Source organism: Oculina patagonica, chromosome 1 (genome assembly GCF_052425735.1).
Source record: "Oculina patagonica isolate OP01 chromosome 1, crgOcupat, whole genome shotgun sequence".
NCBI classification, from domain to species: Eukaryota; Metazoa; Cnidaria; class Anthozoa; order Scleractinia; family Oculinidae; genus Oculina; species Oculina patagonica.
Window position 1 is genome coordinate 34,211,186 of NC_135758.1, and position 24,730 is coordinate 34,235,915.

General features: G+C 41.3%; 3 protein-coding genes across 4 annotated transcripts; 1 reads left to right on the forward strand and 2 right to left on the reverse strand.

The window, feature by feature from the left end:
* The first annotated feature begins 2,337 nt into the window (after positions 1 to 2,337).
* LOC144665771 (uncharacterized) lies at positions 2,338 to 3,500 on the forward strand. Its single transcript, XM_078527068.1, has one exon. It carries the CDS (start codon positions 2,508 to 2,510, stop codon positions 3,477 to 3,479), a length of 972 nt encoding a protein of 323 aa, XP_078383194.1. The 5' UTR covers positions 2,338 to 2,507; the 3' UTR covers positions 3,480 to 3,500.
* Positions 3,501 to 4,668: 1,168 nt separating this feature from the next.
* On the reverse strand, positions 4,669 to 7,273 carry LOC144646674 (uncharacterized). The gene is made up of 3 exons (XM_078506349.1): positions 7,269 to 7,273; positions 5,604 to 7,215; positions 4,669 to 5,550 (listed from the first exon to the last, which is right to left on the reverse strand). The coding sequence occupies exons 1-3, from the start codon at positions 7,271 to 7,273 to the stop codon at positions 4,669 to 4,671; spliced, it is 2,499 nt and encodes an 832-aa protein (XP_078362475.1).
* Positions 7,274 to 9,009: 1,736 nt separating this feature from the next.
* LOC144665671 (uncharacterized) lies at positions 9,010 to 24,464 on the reverse strand. Of its 2 annotated transcripts, XM_078526953.1 has the most exons (15): positions 24,188 to 24,464; positions 21,600 to 21,645; positions 21,031 to 21,114; positions 19,143 to 19,190; positions 18,338 to 18,466; positions 17,661 to 17,743; positions 15,707 to 15,775; positions 13,895 to 13,937; positions 13,615 to 13,656; positions 13,247 to 13,273; positions 12,824 to 12,865; positions 12,583 to 12,624; positions 11,770 to 11,811; positions 10,378 to 10,506; positions 9,010 to 9,718 (listed from the first exon to the last, which is right to left on the reverse strand). In XM_078526953.1, exons 1-15 carry the CDS (start codon positions 24,386 to 24,388, stop codon positions 9,267 to 9,269), a joined length of 1,479 nt encoding a protein of 492 aa, XP_078383079.1. In that variant the 5' UTR covers positions 24,389 to 24,464; the 3' UTR covers positions 9,010 to 9,266. The 2 variants fall into 2 exon arrangements, with proteins under 2 accessions (XP_078383079.1, XP_078383089.1); XM_078526963.1 differs by lacking the exon at positions 11,770 to 11,811.
* Between the last annotated feature and the right edge of the window lie 266 nt (positions 24,465 to 24,730).

Below are 24,730 nucleotides of genomic sequence, written 5' to 3' on the forward strand. Positions count from 1 at the left end.
ACCAGAAACACAAACCCGGTTTGGACCCCATCGAGGATATATTGGACAAAAAAAGATCAGTGCTCAAAATCAAAAACACCGACCAGTTATGTTGTGCCCGTGCCTTGGTGATGATGAAGGCCCGTGCCGATTTCGGTACCGACCATTGGTACTACTCCAACTTAAGGAAGTGCGATACAGTACAGGAAAGGGCCGCCAGGGAACTACACCGTTTGTCAGACGTGCCAGAAGGTCCTTGCGGGTTGGACGAATTGGCCAAATTTCAAGCCCACTTGAACGCTTACCAGATTGTGGTGGTGTCTGTCCAACATGGCTACCAGATCATCTTCAAAGGAGCACAACGCCCCGACGACAAACGTTTGATCTTGATCAAACACCATGACCATTACCACGGCTGTACCACCCTAGGCGGTTTTTTTGGCAAGAGTTACTATTGTACCCAGTGCGAAAAAGGGTTTTCGCACGACAATCGGAAGGAACACCGCTGCCCGGGTGCCAGGTGCGCCGCCTGCCATCAGACCGATTGCCACGAATGGAAGAGAGCCCACGCTGTACCCAGGGTGAACTGTACAGACTGTCAACGGGACTTTTTTGGAACCCGCTGTCTTCAATTGCACAAGAGTCGCACCGACACGGGCAAAGACATGGCCCGAGACAAGAGGAACAGTGTGTGTGACAAGCACAAACGGTGTGCGGGTTGTTTCAAGACCTACGGTGACTATGAACTGAGAAACAGTCACAAGTGCGGCCATGCTTCCTGCCCGTCCTGCAAGGAATACCAAGATCTTCGTTACCACCAGTGCTACATACAAAATCCTCTGAAGGTGGAACAAAAACAGAACCGCAAGAGAACCAGCGCTGGTCAGCGCAAAGAAGACCAACCACCCGTGTTCGTCAGTTGGGACGCCGAAGCCAGGCAGGAAGAAGGCGAGCACGTGGCCAACTTGATTTGCGCCCTGAGAGGAGACACCGACGAGAGGAGAACCTTTGAGGGAGAGACTTGCGTGAAAGACTTTCTCGCTTGGTTGAGGGAGATCGCCGAACAACACCGCGTCATAGCTGTCGCTCATAACTTCCAAGGCTACGACTCGTATTTCATACTAAACGAGTTGTACGACCAAGCCATCTGCCCTGAACAAGTCGTCAATGGTGCCAAAATAATCAGCATGGCCATCCCCAACATCACCTTTAAAGACTCCATGTGTTTTCTACAGATGAGCCTTGCTACCTTTCCCAAAGCCTTTGGCCTCACCGAACAAAAGAAGGGGTTCTTCCCCCACTTTTTCAACACGAAGGAACACCAAAACTATGTGGGCAGCATGCCTGCCAGAGACTATTATGATCCAGAGGGAATGTCCGCTGCCAGGAAAGCCGAATTCGACAAGTGGTACCAAGAACGCGTGGCGGAGAATTACGAGTTCCACTTTCGGAACGAACTTGTCGACTACTGTCGCTCGGACGTGGAACTGTTGCACGAAGGTTGCAAGGTCTTCCGGGCAGAGTTTCAAGCCATTGCCGGCTTCGATCCCATGGACCAATGCCTCACCATTGCCTCCGCCTGTAATCGCTTCTACCGCACCAAGTGCATGCAAGAACAGACGTTGGCTTCTGAACCGGTACGAGGCTGGGAAGGCAAGGGCAAACCTCACTCGCACGTCTCGCTGGAATGGTTGCTCTATCAAGACAGCCAGACGCAGGGTACCATCCGCCACGCCAGGAACGGCGGAGAACGAGCCTTGTGGATTGGAGGTCGTCTGTTGAACGTCGACGGGTACGAGGATCGCACGGTTTACGAGTTCCACGGCTGTTACTTTCACGGCTGTCCTGACTGTTTTCCCAATCGCGATCAGAAGCACCGGAAAATGGGCGACAGAAGTCTGAGGGACGTGTACGCGGAAACGCAACAAAAGACGCAACGGATCCGGGATGCGGGTTACCGCGTGGTAGAAATGTGGGAATGCCAGTGGAAAGCGCTCAAGGACAGTGATCCCGAGGTGAAATCGTTCGTGGACTCGTTGTCGATCAACTCCCGCTTGGAGCCCCGAGACGCGTTCTTTGGCGGTAGAACCAATGCCGTCCGCCTCTATGACCTTGCCGAACCTGAAGAGGAGATCCGGTACGTGGACTTTACCTCGTTGTATCCATTTGTCAACAAAAACTGTGACTACCCTCAAGGGCATCCCGAAGTGATCCTAGAACCGGGACACACGAACATTTCACAATTCTTCGGTCTGGCAAAGTGTACGGTGACGCCACCCTACGGGTTGTACAGCCCCGTGTTGCCCTATCGCCAAGGGGGTAAACTGACATTCCCCCTCTGCCGTACCTGCGTGGAAGTGGAGCAGCCCAAGCCATTGACCCAACGATCCTCCAAATGCGCTCACAGCCCCCAAGAACGCCAACTGACCGGTACGTGGTGCACGCCCGAGTTGGAAGAGGCCGTCAAGCAAGGGTACGTGGTGGAACACATTCACGAGGTGTGGCACTTTGACCGGAAATCCAACACCATGTTTAAAGAGTATGTCAACACCTTCCTAAAGATGAAGCAGGAAGCGAGCGGGTGGCCCTCGTGGGTGGGCGACGATCCAGACAAACGCCAAGAATACCTGAGACAGTTCTTTCTCAAAGAAGGCATCCAGTTGGATCCGGACAAGATTGAAAAGAATCCCGGACGCAGATCCCTGGCCAAGATCATGCTCAATAGTTTTTGGGGCAAGTATGGTCAGAGAGGCAACAAGAGCCAAGTGGAAGCCTTCACCTCTGCAGCTGAGTTTCACGACTTGTTAAGAGACGATTCTCGAGACATCCACGACATTCGGGTCGTCAATCAAGACATGCTGGAGGTGGTCCATAAGTGCAAGGAGGACTGCGCCAACATTCAACCGGACATCAACATATTTGTGGCCTGCTTTACCACCACCTGGGCCCGTTTGAAGCTGTACCAAGAAGGTCTTTCCATCCTACAACCCGAACAGATCTTGTATTTTGACACAGATTCTCTGATCTACAAGCATGGAGAAGGTCAACCCTCCTTACCGTTGGGTGATTACCTAGGAGACTTTACAAACGAGCTAGACGATGATGACTTCATTGTGGAATTTGCCGCCGCGGGACCAAAAAACTATGCCTACAAGACGAAACTGGGAAAAACCTGTTGTAAAGTAAGGGGTTTTTCCTTGAACGTGAGAGGATCCGCCCATCTCAACTTCGAGACTTTGAAGGATAATGTCATTTCTGAAGTAAGAGAGCCATTAGATGTCCCCCGTGATATACCGGTCTTCAACCCGCACAAGATCACCAGGGATAAAAAGAACAAGACCCTCAACACCGTCACCGAAATAAAAAGATACAAAGTTGTCTTTGACAAAAGAGTGGTTGACCCAAAGTCGTTTTTTTCGTACCCCTATGGGTACCTCAAGAGTCGTCCCGACATAGAAGAAGAGGAGCGAATGGACCTGGCAGAACTTTTAAATGGATGAGTAGGACAATAAGAATGTTAAACTTTTATTGGAACATTGATTTGTTTGAATTTGACACACTTACTTTTCAAATTGGTCTCCTTATGTTGTCGAAAGGAGTGATTGTTTTAACAAGTAAAACCGAGAAAGGGGGATACCCCCTCATCCCCCCTCTCTGACGTGCTTTTTTTAAATAGCTTCACAAGCGTGCGTTTTCTCAGAATCGCCGAAGCAATGTAGACTCATCTGCGCATGCGTTTAGTGCCAGGAAGAACCATACCATAAGGAAGGCATGGCGCTTTCTGAGACAACCTTTGTGGTCTTCACAAGAGAGGTAACTAATTATTAATCGTGAGTGTATCGCGTAGACTCATCTGCGCATGCGTTTAGTGCAAAGTATTGAGTTCCAGATACCACAAGGACAGTATGGCACTTTGTGAACCATATCTATAGGATGGTGGTCTTGCTAACTTTGTACACGTTCATTCCCAGGGTGCGCGGCCACTAGGGCTTAGGGAACATTGACACAAGGAAAAAAAAATATCCCCAGCGAGGACTCGAACCTCGATTGCCTACCTCAGCGGCAGGAGTGATACCCGTTACACTACCGGGGCTTTAGGACCACTTGTTACCGTTTTTTAGTGTCTTGTACCTTAACATAAAAAACCTGTTATTAAAAAACCTGTTTTTACACCTATTTTCTTGTCTTGTCGTTTTTCGCGCAAGGACTGGGACTGAGTTCATTTCCACCGTCCGGGGCCTGGGACCGACACTCCAAACACCCTGGGGCCGACTCCTATGACGTCATCACACCCCTAAGTCACGTGGTTTTCTCTTTTACGCGCCTATTTTCTTGTCTTGTCGTTTTTTTTTTTTTTTTTTTCGCGGGGACTGGGACCGAGTTCATTTCCACCGTCTGGGGCCTGGGACCGACACTCCAAACACCCTGGGGCCGACTCCTATGACGTCATCACACCCCTAAGTCACGTGGTTTTTCCTTTTACGCATTTTTACACCTATTTTCGGATTTTTTTTCGCGCGGGGACTGGGGCGAGCGCTTTTGGCCGCCGGGGCCTGGAACCCACCCTCGGACACCCTGGGACCCACTTCTATGACGTCATCACCCCTCTAAGTCACGTGGTTTTCCCTTCTACGCATGCGCAGAAATACTGCTCTGTGATTGGTTAGGTCCCTATCTAAGCGGTCCTTACTACTCTTGTTCTCTAAATAATTGTGTTCTTTCAAGATAGTGTGACAGTGTTTTAACAACACAAACTTTAGGGTTTTCAGGATAAGCGCAAAGTTCCAAGACTGGAGACTTGATAGACGGCCTACTTTGTTTCAACAAGTTGAGCTGGAATGTAATCCTGTCAACCTCTTTAGTCATGCAGTCTAGGTCAAGCTTGTGCAGTGACTGCACCCTCTGTGCTGATACTAAAGCCACTAAAGTGGTAGTTTTTAAAGATAGTTCTTTAAGTGAGAGTTCAGCATTGTCTTTCCATTGTCTAAAAAAGTCTAACACAACTTTAACATCCCAAACAGTGGTATAACGAGACTGTGTTGGCCTTGAAATATAGACCCCTTTCATAAACCGACAAATGAGAGGATGGTTTCCAACAGGACATGTGCTACCACAATCAAGTGAGGATAAGGCAGAACGGGCAGTGTTAATTGAGCTGTATCCAAGCCCTGACTCATACAGAGATGTCAGAAAACTTAAAACATTATTTACAGAAATGTCATGTAAATCAGTGTTCCTTTCACTGCAGAACGTTGTCCACTTTTTGAGGTAGACGTCATACTGGTTCCTGGTAGATTCTCTCCAAGACTGCAACATAAGTCCTCTTGCTTCTTCCGGAATTCCTTTTGCCTTGAGGCTTTGCCGGAGACAAGACATGCCATCAACTGTGTTTTCTTCCATAGTGGGTGGCTTTGGCAAGAGTGAGGCAACCTCAACAGATTCTCTTTCCTTGGTAACAGTCTTGGCGGCTGAATCAACATGGACATCAGTCTGGGGTAGTAAGTCTGAGTTGGCCACATGGGGGCAATTATCACACCCTCTGCCTCGTCTGCTGTGATTTTCTGCAAGCATCTATGAATAAGGGAAAAGGGTGGAAATGCATAAAAAGGCTTCCTCTCCCAAACTATTGAGAATGCATCTACAGCAATTGCACCAGGATCTGGTTTCCAGGATACATAAGTGTCAACCTGCTTGTTCAATCTAGAGGCAAACAGGTCCACTTCAAAGGGTCCCCATAATTGGGACAGTTTCTTAAAAATATCCTGGTGCAACATCCACTCAGTTCGGTCATTAAACACTCTTGATTCTCTATCAGCTAACACGTTTTGCTTTCCTGGCAAATGGGCTGAGCTCAGAAAAATATTTCTTTGTAAGGCAAATTGCCATATCCTCTTTGCAATGTTGTTACACGTCCTGGATTTACTACCACCCATGTTGTTTATGTAACAAACAGTGGTTGTATTATCCGACATAATGCGTATGTGCTGATTTCTGACATTGTTACACAGTGAACACAAAGCAAAGAGGACTGCTTTTAGTTCAAGCTCATTTATGTGTTGCTCTGCTTCTACAGGGGCCCACCGACCCCCTGTGGTTTGGTTGTCTCTCACTGCCCCCCACCCTTGTTTTGATGCATCTGTAGTTATCACAATGTCTGGGTTGGGTGGCAAAATTTTCTTGTCTGATTGCTGAATATTATCAATCCACCATTGCAAATCAGACTTGGCTGAAGCACTTAGCTCCATCTGTGCATCAAAATCACCATGGTTTTGTTTCAAGGCATCAATTTTCTCATTCTCAAGAGTTCTGTAAAAAAGCATACACAATTCTACTGCAGGGGCACTACTAACCAGTAGGCCAATAACCTGGGCAACATCTCTGATGGTGGGATGTTGGGTGTTTAGCAGTTTTATACATGCCTCCCGTAAGTGGTTGGCCTTCTCTGGTGTTAGTTTAACTGTCATTTCAACAGAATTAATGACAAACCCCAAGAACGTCAACACTCTTTTTGGGATGAAAACTGACTTGTCAGGGTGGATAATAAATCCCAAGTCTTGCAGAAGTAAAGCTGTCTTTTTAACACTTTGCCAGCATTCCCATTCAGTGTCTCCTTGTAAATAGGAGTCATCTATATAAGGGACAATCTCATCCCCTGATTGCCTTAGGCTAGCATAGGCGGGCTTTAACAACTTAGTGAACAAGCGGGGGCAACAAGCCAGCCCATTGGGGAAACAAGTATACTGAAAGAGTTTGTTCTTCCACTGGAACCGCAAATATTTCCGGTGTTCTGGGGCTATAGTGACTGAATAGTAGGCATCTTTTATATCTATAGATGCCATATAACAATTGGGTGTCACCAATTTTATGACTGACTGTATGCTCTCCATCTTGAAATGATGGTATTCAACATTTTCATTGAATTCTTTCAGGTTGAGAATTAATCGGTAAGTGCCATCTTTTTTGCGTCTAGTGAATATTGGAGAGATAAATTCCCCATCGCAATGGGTAGTCTCCTCAAGAACTCCTTTCGCACAGAGTCTTAGAATTTCAGTATTGATTATATTCTCTTCTGTGCTATTAAATCTTTGAATTCTTACAGTGTGTTGGTCACACATGGAATCTTGCTTAAATTCAATGTGACAATGTTGAACTGTGTCCAGGATGAAGGCATCAGAGGTCAACTTCTCCCAGTTGTGTGCAAACTCTTTCAGTCTACCTGCATAGAACTGGGTAATGCTAACAAGGGGAAAACAGTCCCCCTGAAAATTTACCAGATTTGCATTTCTTACCTCATTTGTGGTTTGCACATTTGCTGGGGTTGCCTTCAAGGCTTTGTCTCCTTGCTCTTCCCTCCCCCTTTTTGTGGTTTCTGATACTGGTTTCCGTAGGGGGAGGAGCGTTTTCCTAAAAAAGGACGCTGTGGGTAGCTTTGTCGCTGAGTATGAGGTCGTTGACTACGGCCTCTATATTTGTGCAAGCCACCACTCTTGTAGTTGCGATGTCTTGAATATGGGCTTTGTTGTACCATAGCCTTTCGTACAACTTTGTTTGTCTTCTCAATATCCTCTAGTCGTTTTGAGGTGTCACCACCAAAGAGGAATTGGTTGATGGGCACTGATGCAGAGAAGAGAGACATGTAGTCATCGTTTAAGTCAGGTTTTATGCACTCACGGCGTCTGGCATTGATCTCATAATTGGCAAAACTCATTGTTTCAATTGCCTCCATGCCATCACTTATAAAAGTGTCTAATTCCTTCTGAAGGTCATCTGAATTGTGATCTGATGATTTAGTCAGGTCTGGCAACTTGTCTTTTAAACTCAATACTTTATCTAGCATTTTTGCTAGGATTGTGACTGACTTGACAACACAAGTCTGAGCAACTTGAGCCCTAGAGTCAAAAGACCTGGACTGTGGCCTTAGCCTCTGCCAAATGAGCTCATCTACTTTAGTTGTAACTAGCGAGTCACAGTTAGCAGGTCGAGTAATGTGACTCAACTTTTCCTTCAATTTCTCTTCATCAGGTTTTTCCTTTTTGAACATCAATTGATTTATCATTTTAGATAATTGATCATTAATACCTGGATCAACTTTCTCCTGCATTTGCATTTTTTCTGCAATGTTACTGAGCACTGATTGTTTGCTGGCTGCCTCGCCAGAAGAAGCAGGAGTCAATCTTGGCTTTTTGGTCGGCGGTTCTTGCTCGTGTTCGGCGGTACTACGACCACCATCGTTGTCAGTGTCGTAGTCAGAAAGAGCGTCATCACGCTCCTCTGGCTCGGCTTCTGGTTCCCAAATATCCGGCCGAGTAAGTATTTGTTCTAGCTGGTTAAATTTTCCAGCCATAGTATCTTTCAATTCTAAAATTGAGGAGGATATCATCGATCCGAATTTTAGCAACTCGCTTCCTTCGTTGCTGGCAGATTTTCCCGCCATTCCATCCACCGAGTCCTTACTGTGCTTTTGGCTCGAGTTATTGCTTTCATCACTGTTTTTGTGCTTTGGATCTTCTTTGTTAGCACCTGCTTTACCTGTGGTGCTACTGGAACCCGTTTGGTTCTTGCCTTTTTGTGTGGTGTCGTTGCCCATTTTGTGCAGTGTCGTCAAGTGCTGCTTCGAGCACGAGGTCTGCGAGATCAGCTCGTCTCGCTGTCTTTGCTGTGAAAATCAGCGATTTTCACGGTAGTATTGTTTTTCCCCTCGGCGAGGGGCTTGCTTAGGTGCTTCGACGAAGCAGTTATGAAAAGGAAAATGGAAAAATCCTCGATTTTTCGTAAGCTGTCGAAGCAAACCTGCTGTTGAAGCACGTCAAACGTACCGCACTGAAGCACGCATGCGCGCTGCAATCTCACATGATCCCTCAAGCAGATGACGTAGAAGAATTGACTTAGGTGATGAGATGTGATTGTTCACGAGGCCTAATTTTATATTTTGCTTTGCATGGTATATTAATTAGAAGAACATTTTAAAAAAGTATAGATTGAAATATAAAAATAGACAAAATAAATAAATCACTTTATTTAACAGGTGTATATAAAAAATAGATAAAACTTAACATAACAGGTATATGCTTGATCATAAACGGACATACATGTACTATACTCACTATATACGTGCAGATAAAAATATGCCTTTAAATTGATTCCTAGTAATTATAATAAACAAATAAGCAAACGAAAAATGTTTGAGAAACATTCTGTCCTCGTAGATCCTTAGCCGTGAAGATTTTACGTTTAAGTTAGGGTAAGTTCCTACAAAAATTATTTTAAATAAGGCGTTTAAAAAATATTTACAAAATATAACTCTGGGATGGATAGCGTGAAGCTTGTAAACATTTAATCAGCTTTTTCTCCCATGTTTCCTTTTCAGTGGACTTTGGATAGTCTATATAGCTCCTCTTTTGTAGCTCCTTGGGAAGTCTGCTTCTATCAACATTGTCGAGCTTGATGACAACTAAGCTATCATCTTTCTTTTCCATGAGTCGATGCAGAGCGTAATCCAGTTCAGAGCCGCAATATTTACTGTTGAAAAAGTGAGTGGACACGACTGCAACCGTCTTCTTACACTTATAGACACTGTCTACCATATTTTGTCTGATCGGCACTCCAAGAGTGAAGTCTCTGTAGTGAACACAGCACTTTAAACCATGTTTTTCCTCGAGCGTTGGAATAAGGGTTTTTATTACCCAATCTGAGTCTTCAGAGCTGAATATAACAAACGCGTCGTATTCAAATTCCATATCTACAAAATAAAGCAAAATATGTGAATAATAAAATATTGACGATAGAGAATAAATAGATACATTTACGATATTTAGAGGGGAAACCACATCAGCCCAAATGCTTTTTCATGCGGGTCCACTTTTCGGGTCAAATTGGAATTTGGAAGTGTCGGGTTTCAACTCAAATGGGGGCGAGCGAGCGAGGCGATAAACCAACAACAATCTTCGGGCCACTTATTGCACCATGCCGGAATCGAACCAGGGCCAGACTGGTGAGAGGCGAGACGCTTTCACAACTGCGCCATCCCAGCTAACCATAAAAAAAATCTATAAAACCTAGTCTCGTTTGTTCGTGACCTCTTCCGCTGGTGGCCATATTGGATTTCGAGCGTGACTCTATCTAACAAAGCACGAAAACACCCCCGTTCCACAGCCACGGAGCAGTTCTTCCCAAGGGCTCTGGCGACGATGCAACATCTCCACACGGCCCTGCAGGCAACTCTGGGAACGTATATTTTCTATGGGTGTTTACTTTCTCTTGAATAACACGTGACAGGACTAATGATAACTATTGACACAAAAAGTGCAAGTTGCCACGTGCACACGTTGCCAAGCAACAATATTGAAATTGATCATATGACTTTCTGGAAAAACAACAGAGATCACATATGACACAAACCTGACTGTGAAAATGAACGCTGATGTGATCGACGGAAGTACAGGAAAACTATTGCGGCAGATATTACCAGTACAAAAAGGACACAAGCCGAGACAATGACAGCCACCTTGGCGTTATTAATCTTGCTATCTGATGAGAGATTTAATTAAAAATAGAGAATATTACACGGTGGCGATAAGATATGATTTTTTTGTTCGTGTGGCAAAAACAATATCGTTTTTGCCACCAGCGAACCTAAGTTTGGCAGCCGTGCAATGGCGCGAAATGACGTCTTCAAAATCCTCACTTGTGAGGATATGGAAAATACGCCACTACGGTCCCGGATATAATTTATTATGAATTTTATCAGTGGTCTAATCTCCAGTAAAACACTCGTATCTCTATATAATAAATAGTGTTAAAATCCATCGAATATTTTTTTACGTGCACGCAATTGATCGTAACACGTCTGGTATATACGTAGCCAAAACTGGGGAATATCACATAATAAACACCCATGGCGAGACCAAACTAGATCAATCTATTTCTGACGAGTACCGAAATTGTGTTTGGTACGCTATGGACGTTCCGAATTAGAGTTTGGTTAGGTTATGATTTCCACTTTAACAAGACTCAGTTGGGCCAAAATACTATGGCGAGACTAAACGAGATTTGCATGCCTTTGAAGAGAACCAAAACTGTTCTATGATAATAAGGTGAAATTTGTTAGCCGTTTGTTGTCGATGTGGTTTTTGTTCGTTTAAAAATAGACTGTTTCAGGTTAACATTTTAATCATCTTACAGTTAACGCTCTTTAGCCGGTTTCCTGAGCGCATTTGTCAAGAAGACCGTGGAATTTTAATTTATTGATTTTAAATTCTTTCGAGGACGATTTGTGAGGACAACCGCGAGGAGCTACACTTGGATGCTACACTACATACTACAACAGCGAAAATTTTCCAACTTTTTGTTTGTAACCTCCACCCAAATTGCACTCTTTTTCGGCACATTTTCTTCTTCTACATAATTATAACTGTAATTTTGTAAATTAGAACAATCCAGTAATAATGAGCTGAGATTTTTTTGGGAGTGGTGGGGGAGTGTTTTTTGTTGCTTCATAATTAACAGCTTTTTTAAACGGCGGGCAGGTTACAAGCGTTATTAACTGTACTGCCAAAATGCAAACTTATCAGTCTAGAAATTTACTGTACATTCGAATTGGTTAACGTTAATTACTCTAAATTTTTTGGTGCATTAACACTGAACCTGAGCTTAAATTAGCTGACAAGGTTTTGACCAGTTTCCACCACTTTTTTATGCCTTGACTTGATGTATTCCCAAAACAAAAGTTGTATATTAAAATTAATTTTACTGCTACATCTGTCAGATAAAAATAGATATTTTTCAAACTACCTGTTAATGAAGAATCTGTCGTCGAAGACTTTTTTACTTCATCTAAAGAAAAAAGTAATTATTGAACACTTAATCTGACTGGTCCTTCGGGAAACAGTTTATTTTGTTTCCCAAGAATCTCAATGTTTCTCGAGGCGGAACCTAGAGAAAGATATATTGGGATTTGAAGGAAACAAAATTAACAGGTTTCCCTAGGAACCAGACACTTATAAGTGATGTGTTTGTTAGCACAACTAAGACATGCATTAGAAAAACGGGGGTCGTCGGTCAGCATTAGCACGGGTAAATAAAATAACAAACCTGTGGCCCTCGGATGTCCGATCGAATTGGAATTTGTAGAGGAAGGAAATTCGGAGAACCCGGAGAAAAACCCTCGGAGCAAGGACGAGGACCAACAACAACAAACTAAACCCACATATGACGCCGGGTCCGGGAATCGAACCCGGGCCACACTGGTGGAAGGCGAGCGCTCTCACCACTGCGCCATTCCTGCTCCCCCAGGTAATAGTGCACCGTTACCCCGGCGTCATACTGCCCTGTCGGAGGTTTTTGGCGGGAAACAATTTTATTGTAATTTGTCATCCGTGAAGTAGTCAGTTAGGGTAAGGGCTGGTGGGGAAAAAATTACAGCTATAAAACGATTCAAATTTTTTTTGAACATTTATAGTTAACCTGATTTGAAATTAGTTGACACGATTTTATTAGCTCCAACCACCGACTTATATATGTTTACCCAAAACAAAACAAAAATTCTACTAAAATTAGTTTTATTGTAACATCTGCCAGATAAAACTGGATACTTTTCAGACATACCTATTAATGAAGAATCTGTTGTCGAAGGCTTTGTTTCTTCATCTATAGAAAAAGGTAATCATTATGAATTGTTTTCGACTAAACCTGACATGAAATTAGTTGACATGGTTTTAATCAGTTTCCACCACTTAATTTTGTACGCTTTGACTTAATGTGTGCCCAAAACAAACAAACATGTTCTGTTAAATAAATTTTATTGGTACCTCTGTGGGATTAAACAAGATATTTTTTTCAAACATACCTATCATTGAAGAATCTGTTGTCAAAGACTTTGTTTCTCCGCCTATAGAATAATTGAAACAAATAAAAACGTTTCAGGAACACTTCTTATAGCGCCCGGGTGGTACTCCAGGAAAAAAAGCAATGGGGCGATATGAATCGAGCCGTTTTTTAATACCTAAACAGAGTATCAGATTATTAATTAACAACAACCGCAAAACAATAAGGAACAGCAACATTTTCAAAAAAGATCACAAAATCTTTAGGTAATTGTTAATGGTAATAAGTAGGTAATTGTTAATCTTAACAATCACCTACCCTAAACCCAGTCTTCCCTTAAAAGTGAAATATTTATAATACAAATGGTTCATTTCTTGAAAACTTCCGTCGACATAATAAATTTCATCACTATTTTTATGGGACAAAAGAAAAAATTTAAACCCACCAGAAGTCGGAGAATTTGTAACGCCATCTGAAGAAAATGCGAAAAAAAAAAGAATAAGACAAGTTCACTTCCAAAAGTACCCTACATCGAATTAACCTTTAAAGGAATTCAAGCTAAATCCACCGTGAAAAGATACTTGAAAACACTTATGAGAGTGAAATTGCGATCTTTGCAAATCAAGGACCCTATGACTAATGAAGATTACCCCACACGTGTCAGCCTTTCCTAATCACTTCTGTTGAGCTGGTGTATCACAATGTATTGGTATAATAAGGAGAAATTATAACTAATTAAGAGAGTATACTGAGAAACGTAAACGAAGAAATGGCAGTCGACCATCGTTTTCAATGAAGGAAGGCACAACTCACCCGTGATAGTGTTGTCAGGGCAGTCCATCGGAACTGTGCAGTCTGTTAAATGAAAAATAAAATAAAATCTGAGAAGCGTTAGCCAGGTGCATTTGACATGTCCGTGCATGACTCAGATTTTGATTGACAGATCATACTAACTGATCCACCAGAGAGATACTGAACTTATCCTGCAGAAACTTTGCAGTCAGTGGCAAAAGTATGGTGGGCATCACTGTCTCAGTCAAAAACATTGACATTCAGATCTCAATGTTTATTAAGTTCATTTACAGTAGCTTACCCAGTGGTATTATACGCCCTTCAGTAGATGGAAGAAAAGTAACCTGTGAAATAATAAATAGAAAATAAATACGATCCTAACTACTGGCCACCGCTCTACAGCGGCCTGGATTTGTTGGCTTAACCGTATACCCTTTCATTACAGTTTTTTTTTAAGGACAGTTTTTTTAACTGGAGAACGCTTTTTGAAGGGGCTTTGACAGGGATTTTAATATATTTCTGAACAGCCAAAATATACTGTGAAACCTAAAAATAACAGTCTATTTTTATTAACAATTGCTATATTATATTAATTATAGCACTGAAACTGTCAACAAATGTCTTTGGCTGCGGAATGCTAGGATTGAAATGAATAACAACTTGAAAAATTGTGGCTAAACTTTTCAAGTAGTTTCCGCGCATCTTCAAAAAATCTATATTTATAGCCGTGGTTTGATTTCTCTCCGCAAATTCACGTTATATCTTTCTTTAGATGTTCAGAGATAACGTCTTACCAAAGCTAACAGAAATGTTTCGGGACCCGAAAACAAAATTAGGATAGAATTGAAAGAGACTGCAATTTCCGTCTCTTGATTGCCAAAGTACACGTTTGTGTGGGGACGCGGAAACTGCTTTATACAAGCTTTACTGGTAGCATTGCCTTTCGTTCAAGAGCGCGGCTTTAAAGGAGCAATATCACGATATTTAAAGTAATTTTTCTGATTACTTCCGAATTGAAGGAAACCTCAAAATAATAGTTTTGTTACATAGAAAGACAACAAAAGTATAATAAAAACGCGAAAATAACCAAGGATGGTTTCAACTGACGAAGATTAAGACAGATTACAAACAACAAACTTGAAAAATCTTGCCAGTTTTTTCAAGATGCGTTGCCCGTGACGTAGCTTCTTTAACTTCCAACTTGTTTAATTTTCAGTACTAGAAGAAGTCTTTTGACCGATTGGTCGTTGCAACAAGCGATTTAATCCAAGTACAGACAAATTCAATCAACCCCAGTTAGAGCAGTTTTCAACTGAGTGTCGTAAAACCAAAACCAAAGTAATTACTCTGGCCAATCACAAAGGACACAGACAATCCAGTAAACCAATCTAAACTTGAAGCAAATAAATGTAGCTGGCACGAAGCGCGGGAAAACGTGCGCGAGCGAGTCACGATTAGTTTTGGTTTTACTCCTGATTGTCTGAGAAAGTGGCGCGAGATTTTTAAGCCAATCACTAAGCGTAGTAATGCAAAACCAAAGCAAACGCAATTTTAATTTCGACACTGAATTGAAACCCGCTCTAATGATCCGATTTGGCCATTGTAGGCCGATGTCCGAGCACTACGAATGTTTTGTCTTCAGAGTTTTCGTGGTGGCAGACAGACAGTAGTACGTAGGACAACTGATGCCTAGCGCAATTAATGACGGTGAGAATAAATGTTTACCCTCGGCTGAAGTAAAGTAGGTGTGAATCGCTATTTCAAAGAAGTAGCTACTTTATCAAATTCATTTCCAATTTACTTTCCAAAGACTTTTTTTTTTTTTTTTTTGAATGCAACACAAGCATTTTGAGTTTATTACCAGAATCGGACTGAAAACCATCTGTTTGCAAGATGCAAGAATTTGTCCCGACGAGCATGATTTAGAAACAAAATGAACTAGGTAATTTGAGAAATTGCCTGCCCAACTACAGGAGGCTCCGAATTACGTAAAACTGCCATGACGTCTACGTTGCTCTCATTGCTGTTTTCTATTTCTTGACTTCCTATCCAATAGGAAAACAGTTTATCTCCCAGGCTCACCGCATACCTACAGAAAGTTCGTGATACTTACACCAACAATAAATCTCGACTGATTCCTCAGGCCATATGAAGAATTGTTAATGATATAATTCGTGTCGTCCTGGAACCAACAAGAATGAATATATTAGTGGTTTAGTCACTCTACCTGGTATCTGCGTTATATTTGTGTCCGCCTAGGGGTAAGACAAAATCTTTCTAAAATGGGGTGCTACTCTGGAGACGAGGGCGGCACATACCCTCCCAAAACATACCTGAGTACCCCCCCCCCCGGAACTAAATTCCTTAAATCTTACAAAGGGGCCGACAAACTTCATCCATCGCATATCCCCCGTGTCACGTAATCAGTTACGTGACACGCAGGCAAAAAGCGGTTTTTGAGTATATTTTAGTGTTGCGGAAACCGTTGGGTATTGTTTATTGTCTTATGAATCGTTTATTTTGCGTCCGTTTGTGATCGCGCCGCCAGCCGCATCAAACAAACTGCCCAACTGCAGTATGTATAGGCAACACACGATGACAAGCACGTGTAACATAAGGTAATGCGAAGTTAAACTAAACAAAATGTCGAATCTAAGATGGTGTACCTATTGACGCCATATGACTTTATAAACGACAGATAATCATGTTATCTTGTTGGAACTCGTTGAGCAAAATCAATGTGATCTCCCAAAGGAAAAGATGTCTTAAGGTCGCGCAGGACCCTTGTAATCATTAGTATGTATTTATTTAAAGAGTATGCACGAACTGCCGGACGACTGAAGCCGACAACAAACAAAATATTCATGAGAATGTTTGTTTTTAAACTCTTTTGTACAAGTAATTACCAGTAATTGTTCTCAGCTTTGTGCACGTGCGCTGGAACATAGGGAATTATCATAATTAGATTCACAGCTTTGAATATATCACACGTTGTTGTAAACATTGACTCGGAAGGTCTTCGGAAGCCTCAAAACCTGCAAATTTGTGTCCAAGTTTTCTCCGTCGATATACAATTTCAAGAGTTGATTCACGAGGAACATAAACTTGGTGTACTCTATTGTGCTATGACTAGAGCGAATTTTTAAATTTCCTTCTCAAAATGAAGATAGCACGTTTCAAAGTTTAGATTTCACATTTTTGCTCTCTTAGAAGCGATTAACTTGTAGCAGTTTTTGAAATCGAAAATTTCGTTCTAGTGGTAGCACAAAAGAGGTTATGATTTATCACTAAGCTATACAATCATTTAATTTGGTGCGCTGTTCTAGCTGAAAACTTGGACACAAAATCGCATTATCTGCAGTTAAACTTTTAAGGGCTTGTAACATCACAGACAACGGTCATCTCTCAGTAAAAGGACAATCATGATGTAATTCCATCATCCCCGAATATCCTTGTTAAATTTTAGAGGAATCGATGTTCAAAATGTAGTGAATTAAAGCTATACAAGATAGCACTCCGTCAAGAAATTTGGCTAATGCATTTATTAATGAGCAAGGGTCCCGCGCGACCTTAAATAATGACTTTACACCCACACTTTCACGTCCGGGGGTTAATTCAGTACTACAAAACTAAATCCGACGGATAACGCAAGAAAGAAACTGGCTGAATAGTAAACGTACAGAACGAAAATGAAAAGGAACAGGCCAACCGTACCCACTTTACTCTAGCACGTTAAAGTTACTGTCCACTTATACGTGTAAAATAGGAGCCCTTTGCAGTAATGGTCACATGGTACAAGGACCTACAAAGTAACACCTTGCTGGAAGGAAAGTTACGCGCGGGGACATCCAAAACAAATTTAAGCGACTTCAACCAGTCATGCTAGACTTTCCTTTGTTTTAAATGTCCTACAGCGTAGCTTGTCCTAGCCTGCAGGTTCAAGTTTTCTCTGCGGCGCAGGCTAAGCTTGCCCTCCAGCGTAGCGGTTTTTGTGCCTTGTGACCGTAGGCTGCAAAGGGCCCATTGAGAAAATATGGTATCAACCAGTGAAAAGTTGTTAATCTCACCTTCTTCAAATCTTTACATTGGTATGGAGGGAGTAGGTCAATCAAATACACTATTCTGTATCCAGTCCAACTGACGCTGTTGTCTAGCACGGATAAAACACCTCGTTAAGTTTGCAAACACACATAATATAACCCAGCGTAGCCAATTGATAAATATCAGTACCGATTTATCGATCGATCGATATCGATAATGGGGCGCCAAAACTCGAAAGCACTTTATTAAAGACGGCAATCTTACAACATGATAATCATCTGTGGTTCCTGAGAGGGGAGATACTAATCTTACAAATCCAGATCCCATCAGCCTAAAATTTTCTCAAAATCGAAACCACACAATATCCCAGACATACCAGATTTTCATCAATCCCGGTTTTTATTGGTTGGATACGCGGGAGATGACTTTTGGAAAGCTCATGTAGCTAGGGGAAGTGCTAGGGGATCCGTTTGCTCGCTCCGAAGTGTTAAGCTTTTAAACCCTCCAACACTTTCACTACCAAACCCCTGCCACAACCCACCCATCCACCTCCATTTCCGTTACACTCCTTTATTTAGAAACGCCTATATTCGAATGCATAATTTTTCCCTTCATTCAAACCACGCCCTTCCTACATTCCAGCTTTGTTGTTCCTCGAGGGAGAGTGGAAGTCAAAAATATAAAGGCGTGCGTATTTACTTACTGTGCACAGGTTTCCACGACACATTCGCATAATACCTTCCAGTGTTCTTAAGTTTGTGAAATGTTACCCTTAAGCCATATGCCTCATGCCTGGAAGTGGGAGCGCTGTTTGAAGTTTCTTTTATACAGCCTGTTGATTGAAACGTGTTGAGAACAAATAAATTACCACCTCAAGTAGCATGTCTCGCGATGACTGTCTGTTCTTACACATTTTGTTGCTGTGAATAAAATTAATTCAAGTTTTTAGTGAAAGGGAATGTAAACACTCCTTTATTAGTAAGAAACTGAAAAAAACAATCCCCAGCTAGCATGAGTTCGGTGGGCGAAACATCGCGTCGCAAAAACCTTTCACGTTCTTTTTTAGAGACTTTTCCACAGTTACTCCATTCCATTATCGTGAAAAATTTCCTTCGATCAATTCAGGAAAATTAATTTGGCGCTTAGATGCATGGAGAAAGTGATAAATTAAATTTGATTTCATTTTATCAAAAAAAAAACATAAGAATCCTATTCAAACGGGAAAGGCAAGGAATAAAACAAAAAAGGTTCATTCCTTGCGAATGAAATGAGCAGCTCATGACCATTCCAATTACATTCAGTCTGACAAACATACTTGTGCATGTATGTGGTCGCGTGTGCGCACATACCTGCGTTTTTTTTTTATAAATACAGCACGCGCATGTGTGCATGCGAGTGCGTGTATATTTGCGTATTGAGCCAACACCGGTACTAAATACTAGCTGGGTAGGGGTAAATATTCTTGCAAGAAAATCGGCTAGAATTTGAATAGTAGTTTTTAATCTTACCATCTGGGTCCCAAGAAGATGTTGAGTTTTGTTGGCTGTTAGAGATATCTGCATGAGAAGCAAATGCAAAAACAATTGAGACCTTAATAAAGTGAACAGCAGTCCTGTTGATTACCCGGCTTTTTTTTGCTTTTGTTTTGTGTAGTTTAGTTCGAAATAAATAAACTTGAAGTATTTATTAATTGTTCAAGATCAGTCACGTTACAATTAATTTGTTTTTTCAGTTTTTACTACGTTTTTTGAATTAATTTTGAGCATAGGTTTGTAAAAACGGGGACCGCCGAGGTGCATTTTTCCAATTGAGGGGAAGAGCTGACTAGTGACTTGCAGTGTGGGCTTTAGAGAATCTTCTCTTAGAAAGTCTTCAATTTTAGGAATTTTTTTTTTTGGGGGGGGGGGGTGCTAAGCCTTCTCCCCCCACCCCCCCCCCCAGCTCCTCGCGATCGGTCCCTGAACAACAACGTGAAACAAGTAATAAAACAAAAAAATACAGTGACCATTAATTTTGTTAGGTCCTGTTCACATTCAGTAGCCTCAACACCGAGTTCGATATATACAAAATTTATTTCCTGTGGAAAAGTTAACTAGATAAGCCAAAAACGTTACCAACATTCACTCTAAACATCATTCTAAACGTTCGCAAAGTGTAAACATGATTTATAAACTAGTAGTAATCAGAGATCAGGGGAGTGCGTTCGACCTATAGGTAAAATAGACCCAAGGTAAGCAGGCAGTGGCAAAAAACCGAAATGGTCGGCCTACTTGTAGTATGCCTTATGTCAAAGCTAGTTACTATGCTTATACCTAACCAAACGCGAGGAGGATAAGGATAAAATAACATATAATTACGTACACAAAAATAATTATTTATTTCTTTTGACCTGTTATCGTTTGGCACTAAACAAGATTTAAACTTCCACAAACTTCTGGAAATAGTTTACTTCGATTTAAAATTCCACAAAGTACAATTACACACAGTAATACACACAGTAATATTACATTCACACAACGATTTCCTCGTCAAAACCTCTAGTGTTTCTAGGAATAACGATATATCACAAATTCAAAGAAATGATAAAACAATTTCGATCCGTATTATATCCACTCTCGATGCATGACCCCCTAATTCTAAAAATTTGTAGTTTTGTGCAACATATAATTGCAGGAAAATACGTTGGTTTACCTACGAACGAACTCTGTACGAAATACGCATCGACTTACTCGATTTCCACTCTTTTTATGACGTTCGGTGGCTGAAGACAACTCTGCTACCTTGGATGATAATCTTCTAATAATGTTCTCCATGACATTTTTGGCAAAATTACAATTTTGGCAACACGTTTTTAACCCTTTTTTTTTTTCAAGCAAAATAACGTTCTAAGCTGCGTTTGGGACGCCATCTTGTTTTACATGAAATCGAGGCCATCTGTGGCTACCAGTTTCCCGGCCGAGATTTGCCCCTGCAAAAATCAATCAGGGCGGCCAATCTGGAGTCCATACATGTGCGCGCGCAATGCGGCTCGATTCATTCTGCATAACAGTACACAGGCATACCAACTCAAAAGACACAGGACGCATAAACAAAAATTAGCCTTGCGCTCTCCTTCGTCGAACGCAAATATCCTTACCCCGTCATTTGGTCGATCGCTCAATCGAACGATTTAATGATTTCATATTTTACATCTTCCAAGTTTTTTTTTTCTCCTATGCAAAAGCTTCTCACTGGTGTAAAACCTTTCATATAAAAACGTGTTTCACTAACATGAAAATGAACTGTTACTACCTGCTGTCATAAGAAGTGTTTTACCTTTCAAAACTGATGTAAAAGGCAACTCAAAAAATGTTACATTAATCCATTAATTAGGTATGAACAATTTGTTTTACTCACCGCGCTTGATTTTTTTGAAGGATGGAATTTTTATTTGCTGATCATCCAAAGGTTTCCTGTTACCTCCAGGAATACTCAGCTTTTCTGTAAAAATAGGAAAAATGCAAGAAAATCTAGTTGGTCACATTCGTAAAGACCCGGGATAGATTGCCCTCAACTTTTTTTTCTATTATTTTTCTTCGATCGCTGATCGCGGGGAGAGAATCGCGAGAGATGATGTCTTTCTCTTTACTCTGTTTACACGGATCTGGGTCGTGGACAGCCTTTCAGAGCGGTTTTTACTTGAGTGTCGAAAGTAAATTGCGTTTGCTTTGGTTTTGCATTACTACGCTTAGTGATTGGCTTAAAACTCTCGCGCCTGACTTTTTCAGCCAATCAGGAGTAAAACCAAAACCAATCGTGACTCGCTCGCGCACGTTTTCCCGCGCTTCGTGCCAGCTACATGTATTTGCTTCGAGTTTTGATTGGTTCACTGGATATTCTGTGTCCTTTATGATTGGCCAGAGTAATTACTTTGGTTTTGCTTTTACGACACTCAATTGAAAACTGCTCTAGAAAGTTAAACTTACCCCTCTTTTTAACGCACTTGTGTTGACAAAACTGCTGCCATGACAACTGTTAAACAATAAAAGGATCAAACACGCGGTCGTTAAAAACAAGTAAAAACCTTTCAAGTCTTCCATTTACGTTACAGAAAACCAAATGCTGTGTATTTTTGCAAAGCCAAAATATAAATTTTATTGGGAGAAGTTACGTTCTCGACTCTGGTTATTTTCAGTTGGGTCATTAACCGATTTGGGTAAATCATTACCGATTTAAGTAACTTAATTTAAACGCGTGCAGACCGCTTTACGATTGTTTTAAGGCAATCAATGTCTCAATGTACTTATCAATTTGCAACATTTTCCGCGTTGCTTATAAGCGCCCTGTCTCGAATAAGCGCCCTCCCTTGAGGTGCCAAAAGTAAATAAGCGCCCCGGGCGCTAAATCGAATAATTACGGTACAGGTGTCGCATGCTATTGATTTCTCACAATAAAAGAAATGTACTATTCAAGAAAGATGGTAGTAAAAGTTAGCTTTTTATGCGGTAGATTGATGGTTTTTTTTTTTCAGAACATATTATTCTCGATCTATTGGATGGGTCATCATGATTAAAAATCCAGTTTAGCCTTTTTACGTTAACCTTGAGGAAAATAAATCAAGAATCGAAGGTTTCTTGAAATGCAAAATCTATCGTGCTCATATATACTGGATCGACCTAGTAGTCCATTGCTAACCGGAGCAGGTGTTCTTTACAATTCTTTCTGTTGTATTGTGAAGTATTGTTAATTAATCAGTGTCTTTAGACTACTCACGTGCAGAGCAGCGGTTATTTTCTGGTTCTGAGTTCGTTTCCGTATCATGACTTAGGTATGGGTTGTTTCCTCTGACACTAATTATCGGAAGTTTACGGCAGGTATAGAGATACCTGTTTCCCACGTCAATCTTTTTGAGCATCTTTGGAGTTGTTCCACCGACTAATGTTAGACTTTATCGGAACAAAAGATAGCTAGCGTGACTAATTACTGAAACGGCCTTCAAAAACAAAAGCATTCTAAATTGTACGTGTGTTTATATTTCTGACAGTGGCTGCGGTCACATCTAGACTGCTAACTATAGTTAAGATGAAGTTAACTATAGTTAGCTATTTCGCTCATGTGACCGCCTCTTCGTTCACCTTAACTATAGTTAGAAAATTTACGCCTCGCTGATCCAAAACAATACAGACTAACTATAATTATACCCAAGCAGGGTTCATGGGTTAGTCTTAAGTTTACAAACAAAAAACCAATCAGAATGCGACAATTCTTTTCGCACGTGCGAGACGAACATAAATATGCAAAACAAAGCGTGAAGGGAAGGAAAAAAATGAAAAAAAAAACATGCCAAAACATTACATATCACCAATGTTAGCAAAAGTAAGCTGGAATTCTTCGGCGTTTAGCATCCTTACTTCATTTTATTTTCTTCAACGCCGTGATGCCGTGCAAAAATAGAAAAAATAGAGGAACAATTAGACACAGATCAACAACAAGGGCTGTTATGAACTAATTCAAATTCGAAATTATTCAAAAGCGAATCAGAACTAACTATAGTTAACTGCATTGGTGTGACCAGTGTGACCTGGGTGTGACCGCAAAGACCGAAAGCGCTAACTATAGTTGGGTATGACGTCACGTAACTTGAGAACAACTGTAATTTAACTTTAGTTACGTCGTAGATGTGACCGCAGCCAGTGATATACTACAATGCATCAGTTAGTCGATTGCGAAGATGCAAAAAGGTGAGATTTTAGAGGTGTCCTCACCTCTAAATTATAAAATACGGACAAAACCTGGTACGAAAGATTCCAAAATTCATATGAACTTTACCACTGTAATTAGGACACCTTCAAAATACGGACACTTTTCTGCTCTGTCCCTTATAATAGTGTCCGTTTTAAAGAGGTTCGACGTGACTGTAATTTATTACGTTGAATGCGGGCCAAATCAAAAAATAATTACAAAGGCGCAACCTTTTTCACGTGATTTTGTCCAATAATGCAAGCACTTTGTCAGTTTCTATGATAAATATTTGGATAAGAATGGATAATCGGGATTGTTTACAGATCTGCTAACTGACATATAGATATTATAACGGCAACACATGGCTGTTATTATGGTGAGGTTAAGGACATGACACTCAAGTTTGCCAACCCTGTAAGCTGTAATTTCTTTGGGCAGCAATGATTAAAAGAGTTCACAACGCCAATGCCGACATACTATGCGATTCACGCAATGGTGCTTTCGTATCGGCTTCATTTATGGACACTTCTGCTCGAATTATGAAATGTATGATAATTTGTAAAATGCGCGTGCTCCACTGTACAAATTTGAATATCAAAATAATTTGACGTTCAATAACTGTAAACTGGACAGAATCTTTCACAGTTAAACAGTTCGAGATGTTTTTCTTTTAAAATTATCAAACAGTGGTAAGTTGTTTATCTGTTGTAAGCTTATCCGTGTAACAGAAGATCAACTTCGTACTTGCACGTGTCCACAAAGTCAACGTGAACTTATTTTGTAAATAAAAATATCATCACTTTCGTTGATCGTAGTGGAGTTTCCTTCTTACCTTCACACTTGATATTGCCCCTTTAAAAACATCGTTTTGAAATCTCAAGACGCAGCTCCTCAAACAACGCGTTATTTGCTGCCCAGACAACTCCGAATGTTTTGAAGCTGCGACTTCAATCGTGCTCCGGCACTGTAAAAATGCTACGTTTTGCCAAAGGCACGCAATGAAGAAAAGTCTGTTAAAAGCGGACCCAAACATGGTGTGTCGCCCAAGTCTTTCTCAGCTGTACTCAAATTGTACGCAGCTCTAAGGTAATTTCAAACTGATCTACGTAGCTCGAAAACTATTATAAAGACCCCGTGTAAGTGATATGCGTGGGCCGGGATAGATCGACAATCTCCCGGTACAATAAGGTCACGCCGACTCGGAGGGTACTCAATCAGGTGTCAGTATTAGTGACTGGGGGTACAGAGACGTCTTAAGGTTTAAATTTCGCCGTTTGGGACTTTTTGAGGATAAGAAATTTTCTGCTGGACAGTTTTTTTTTTTTATAAAAAGACTTTTGCCAAAGGCCTTTAGTTTTGGGGGGTTGATAAAAAT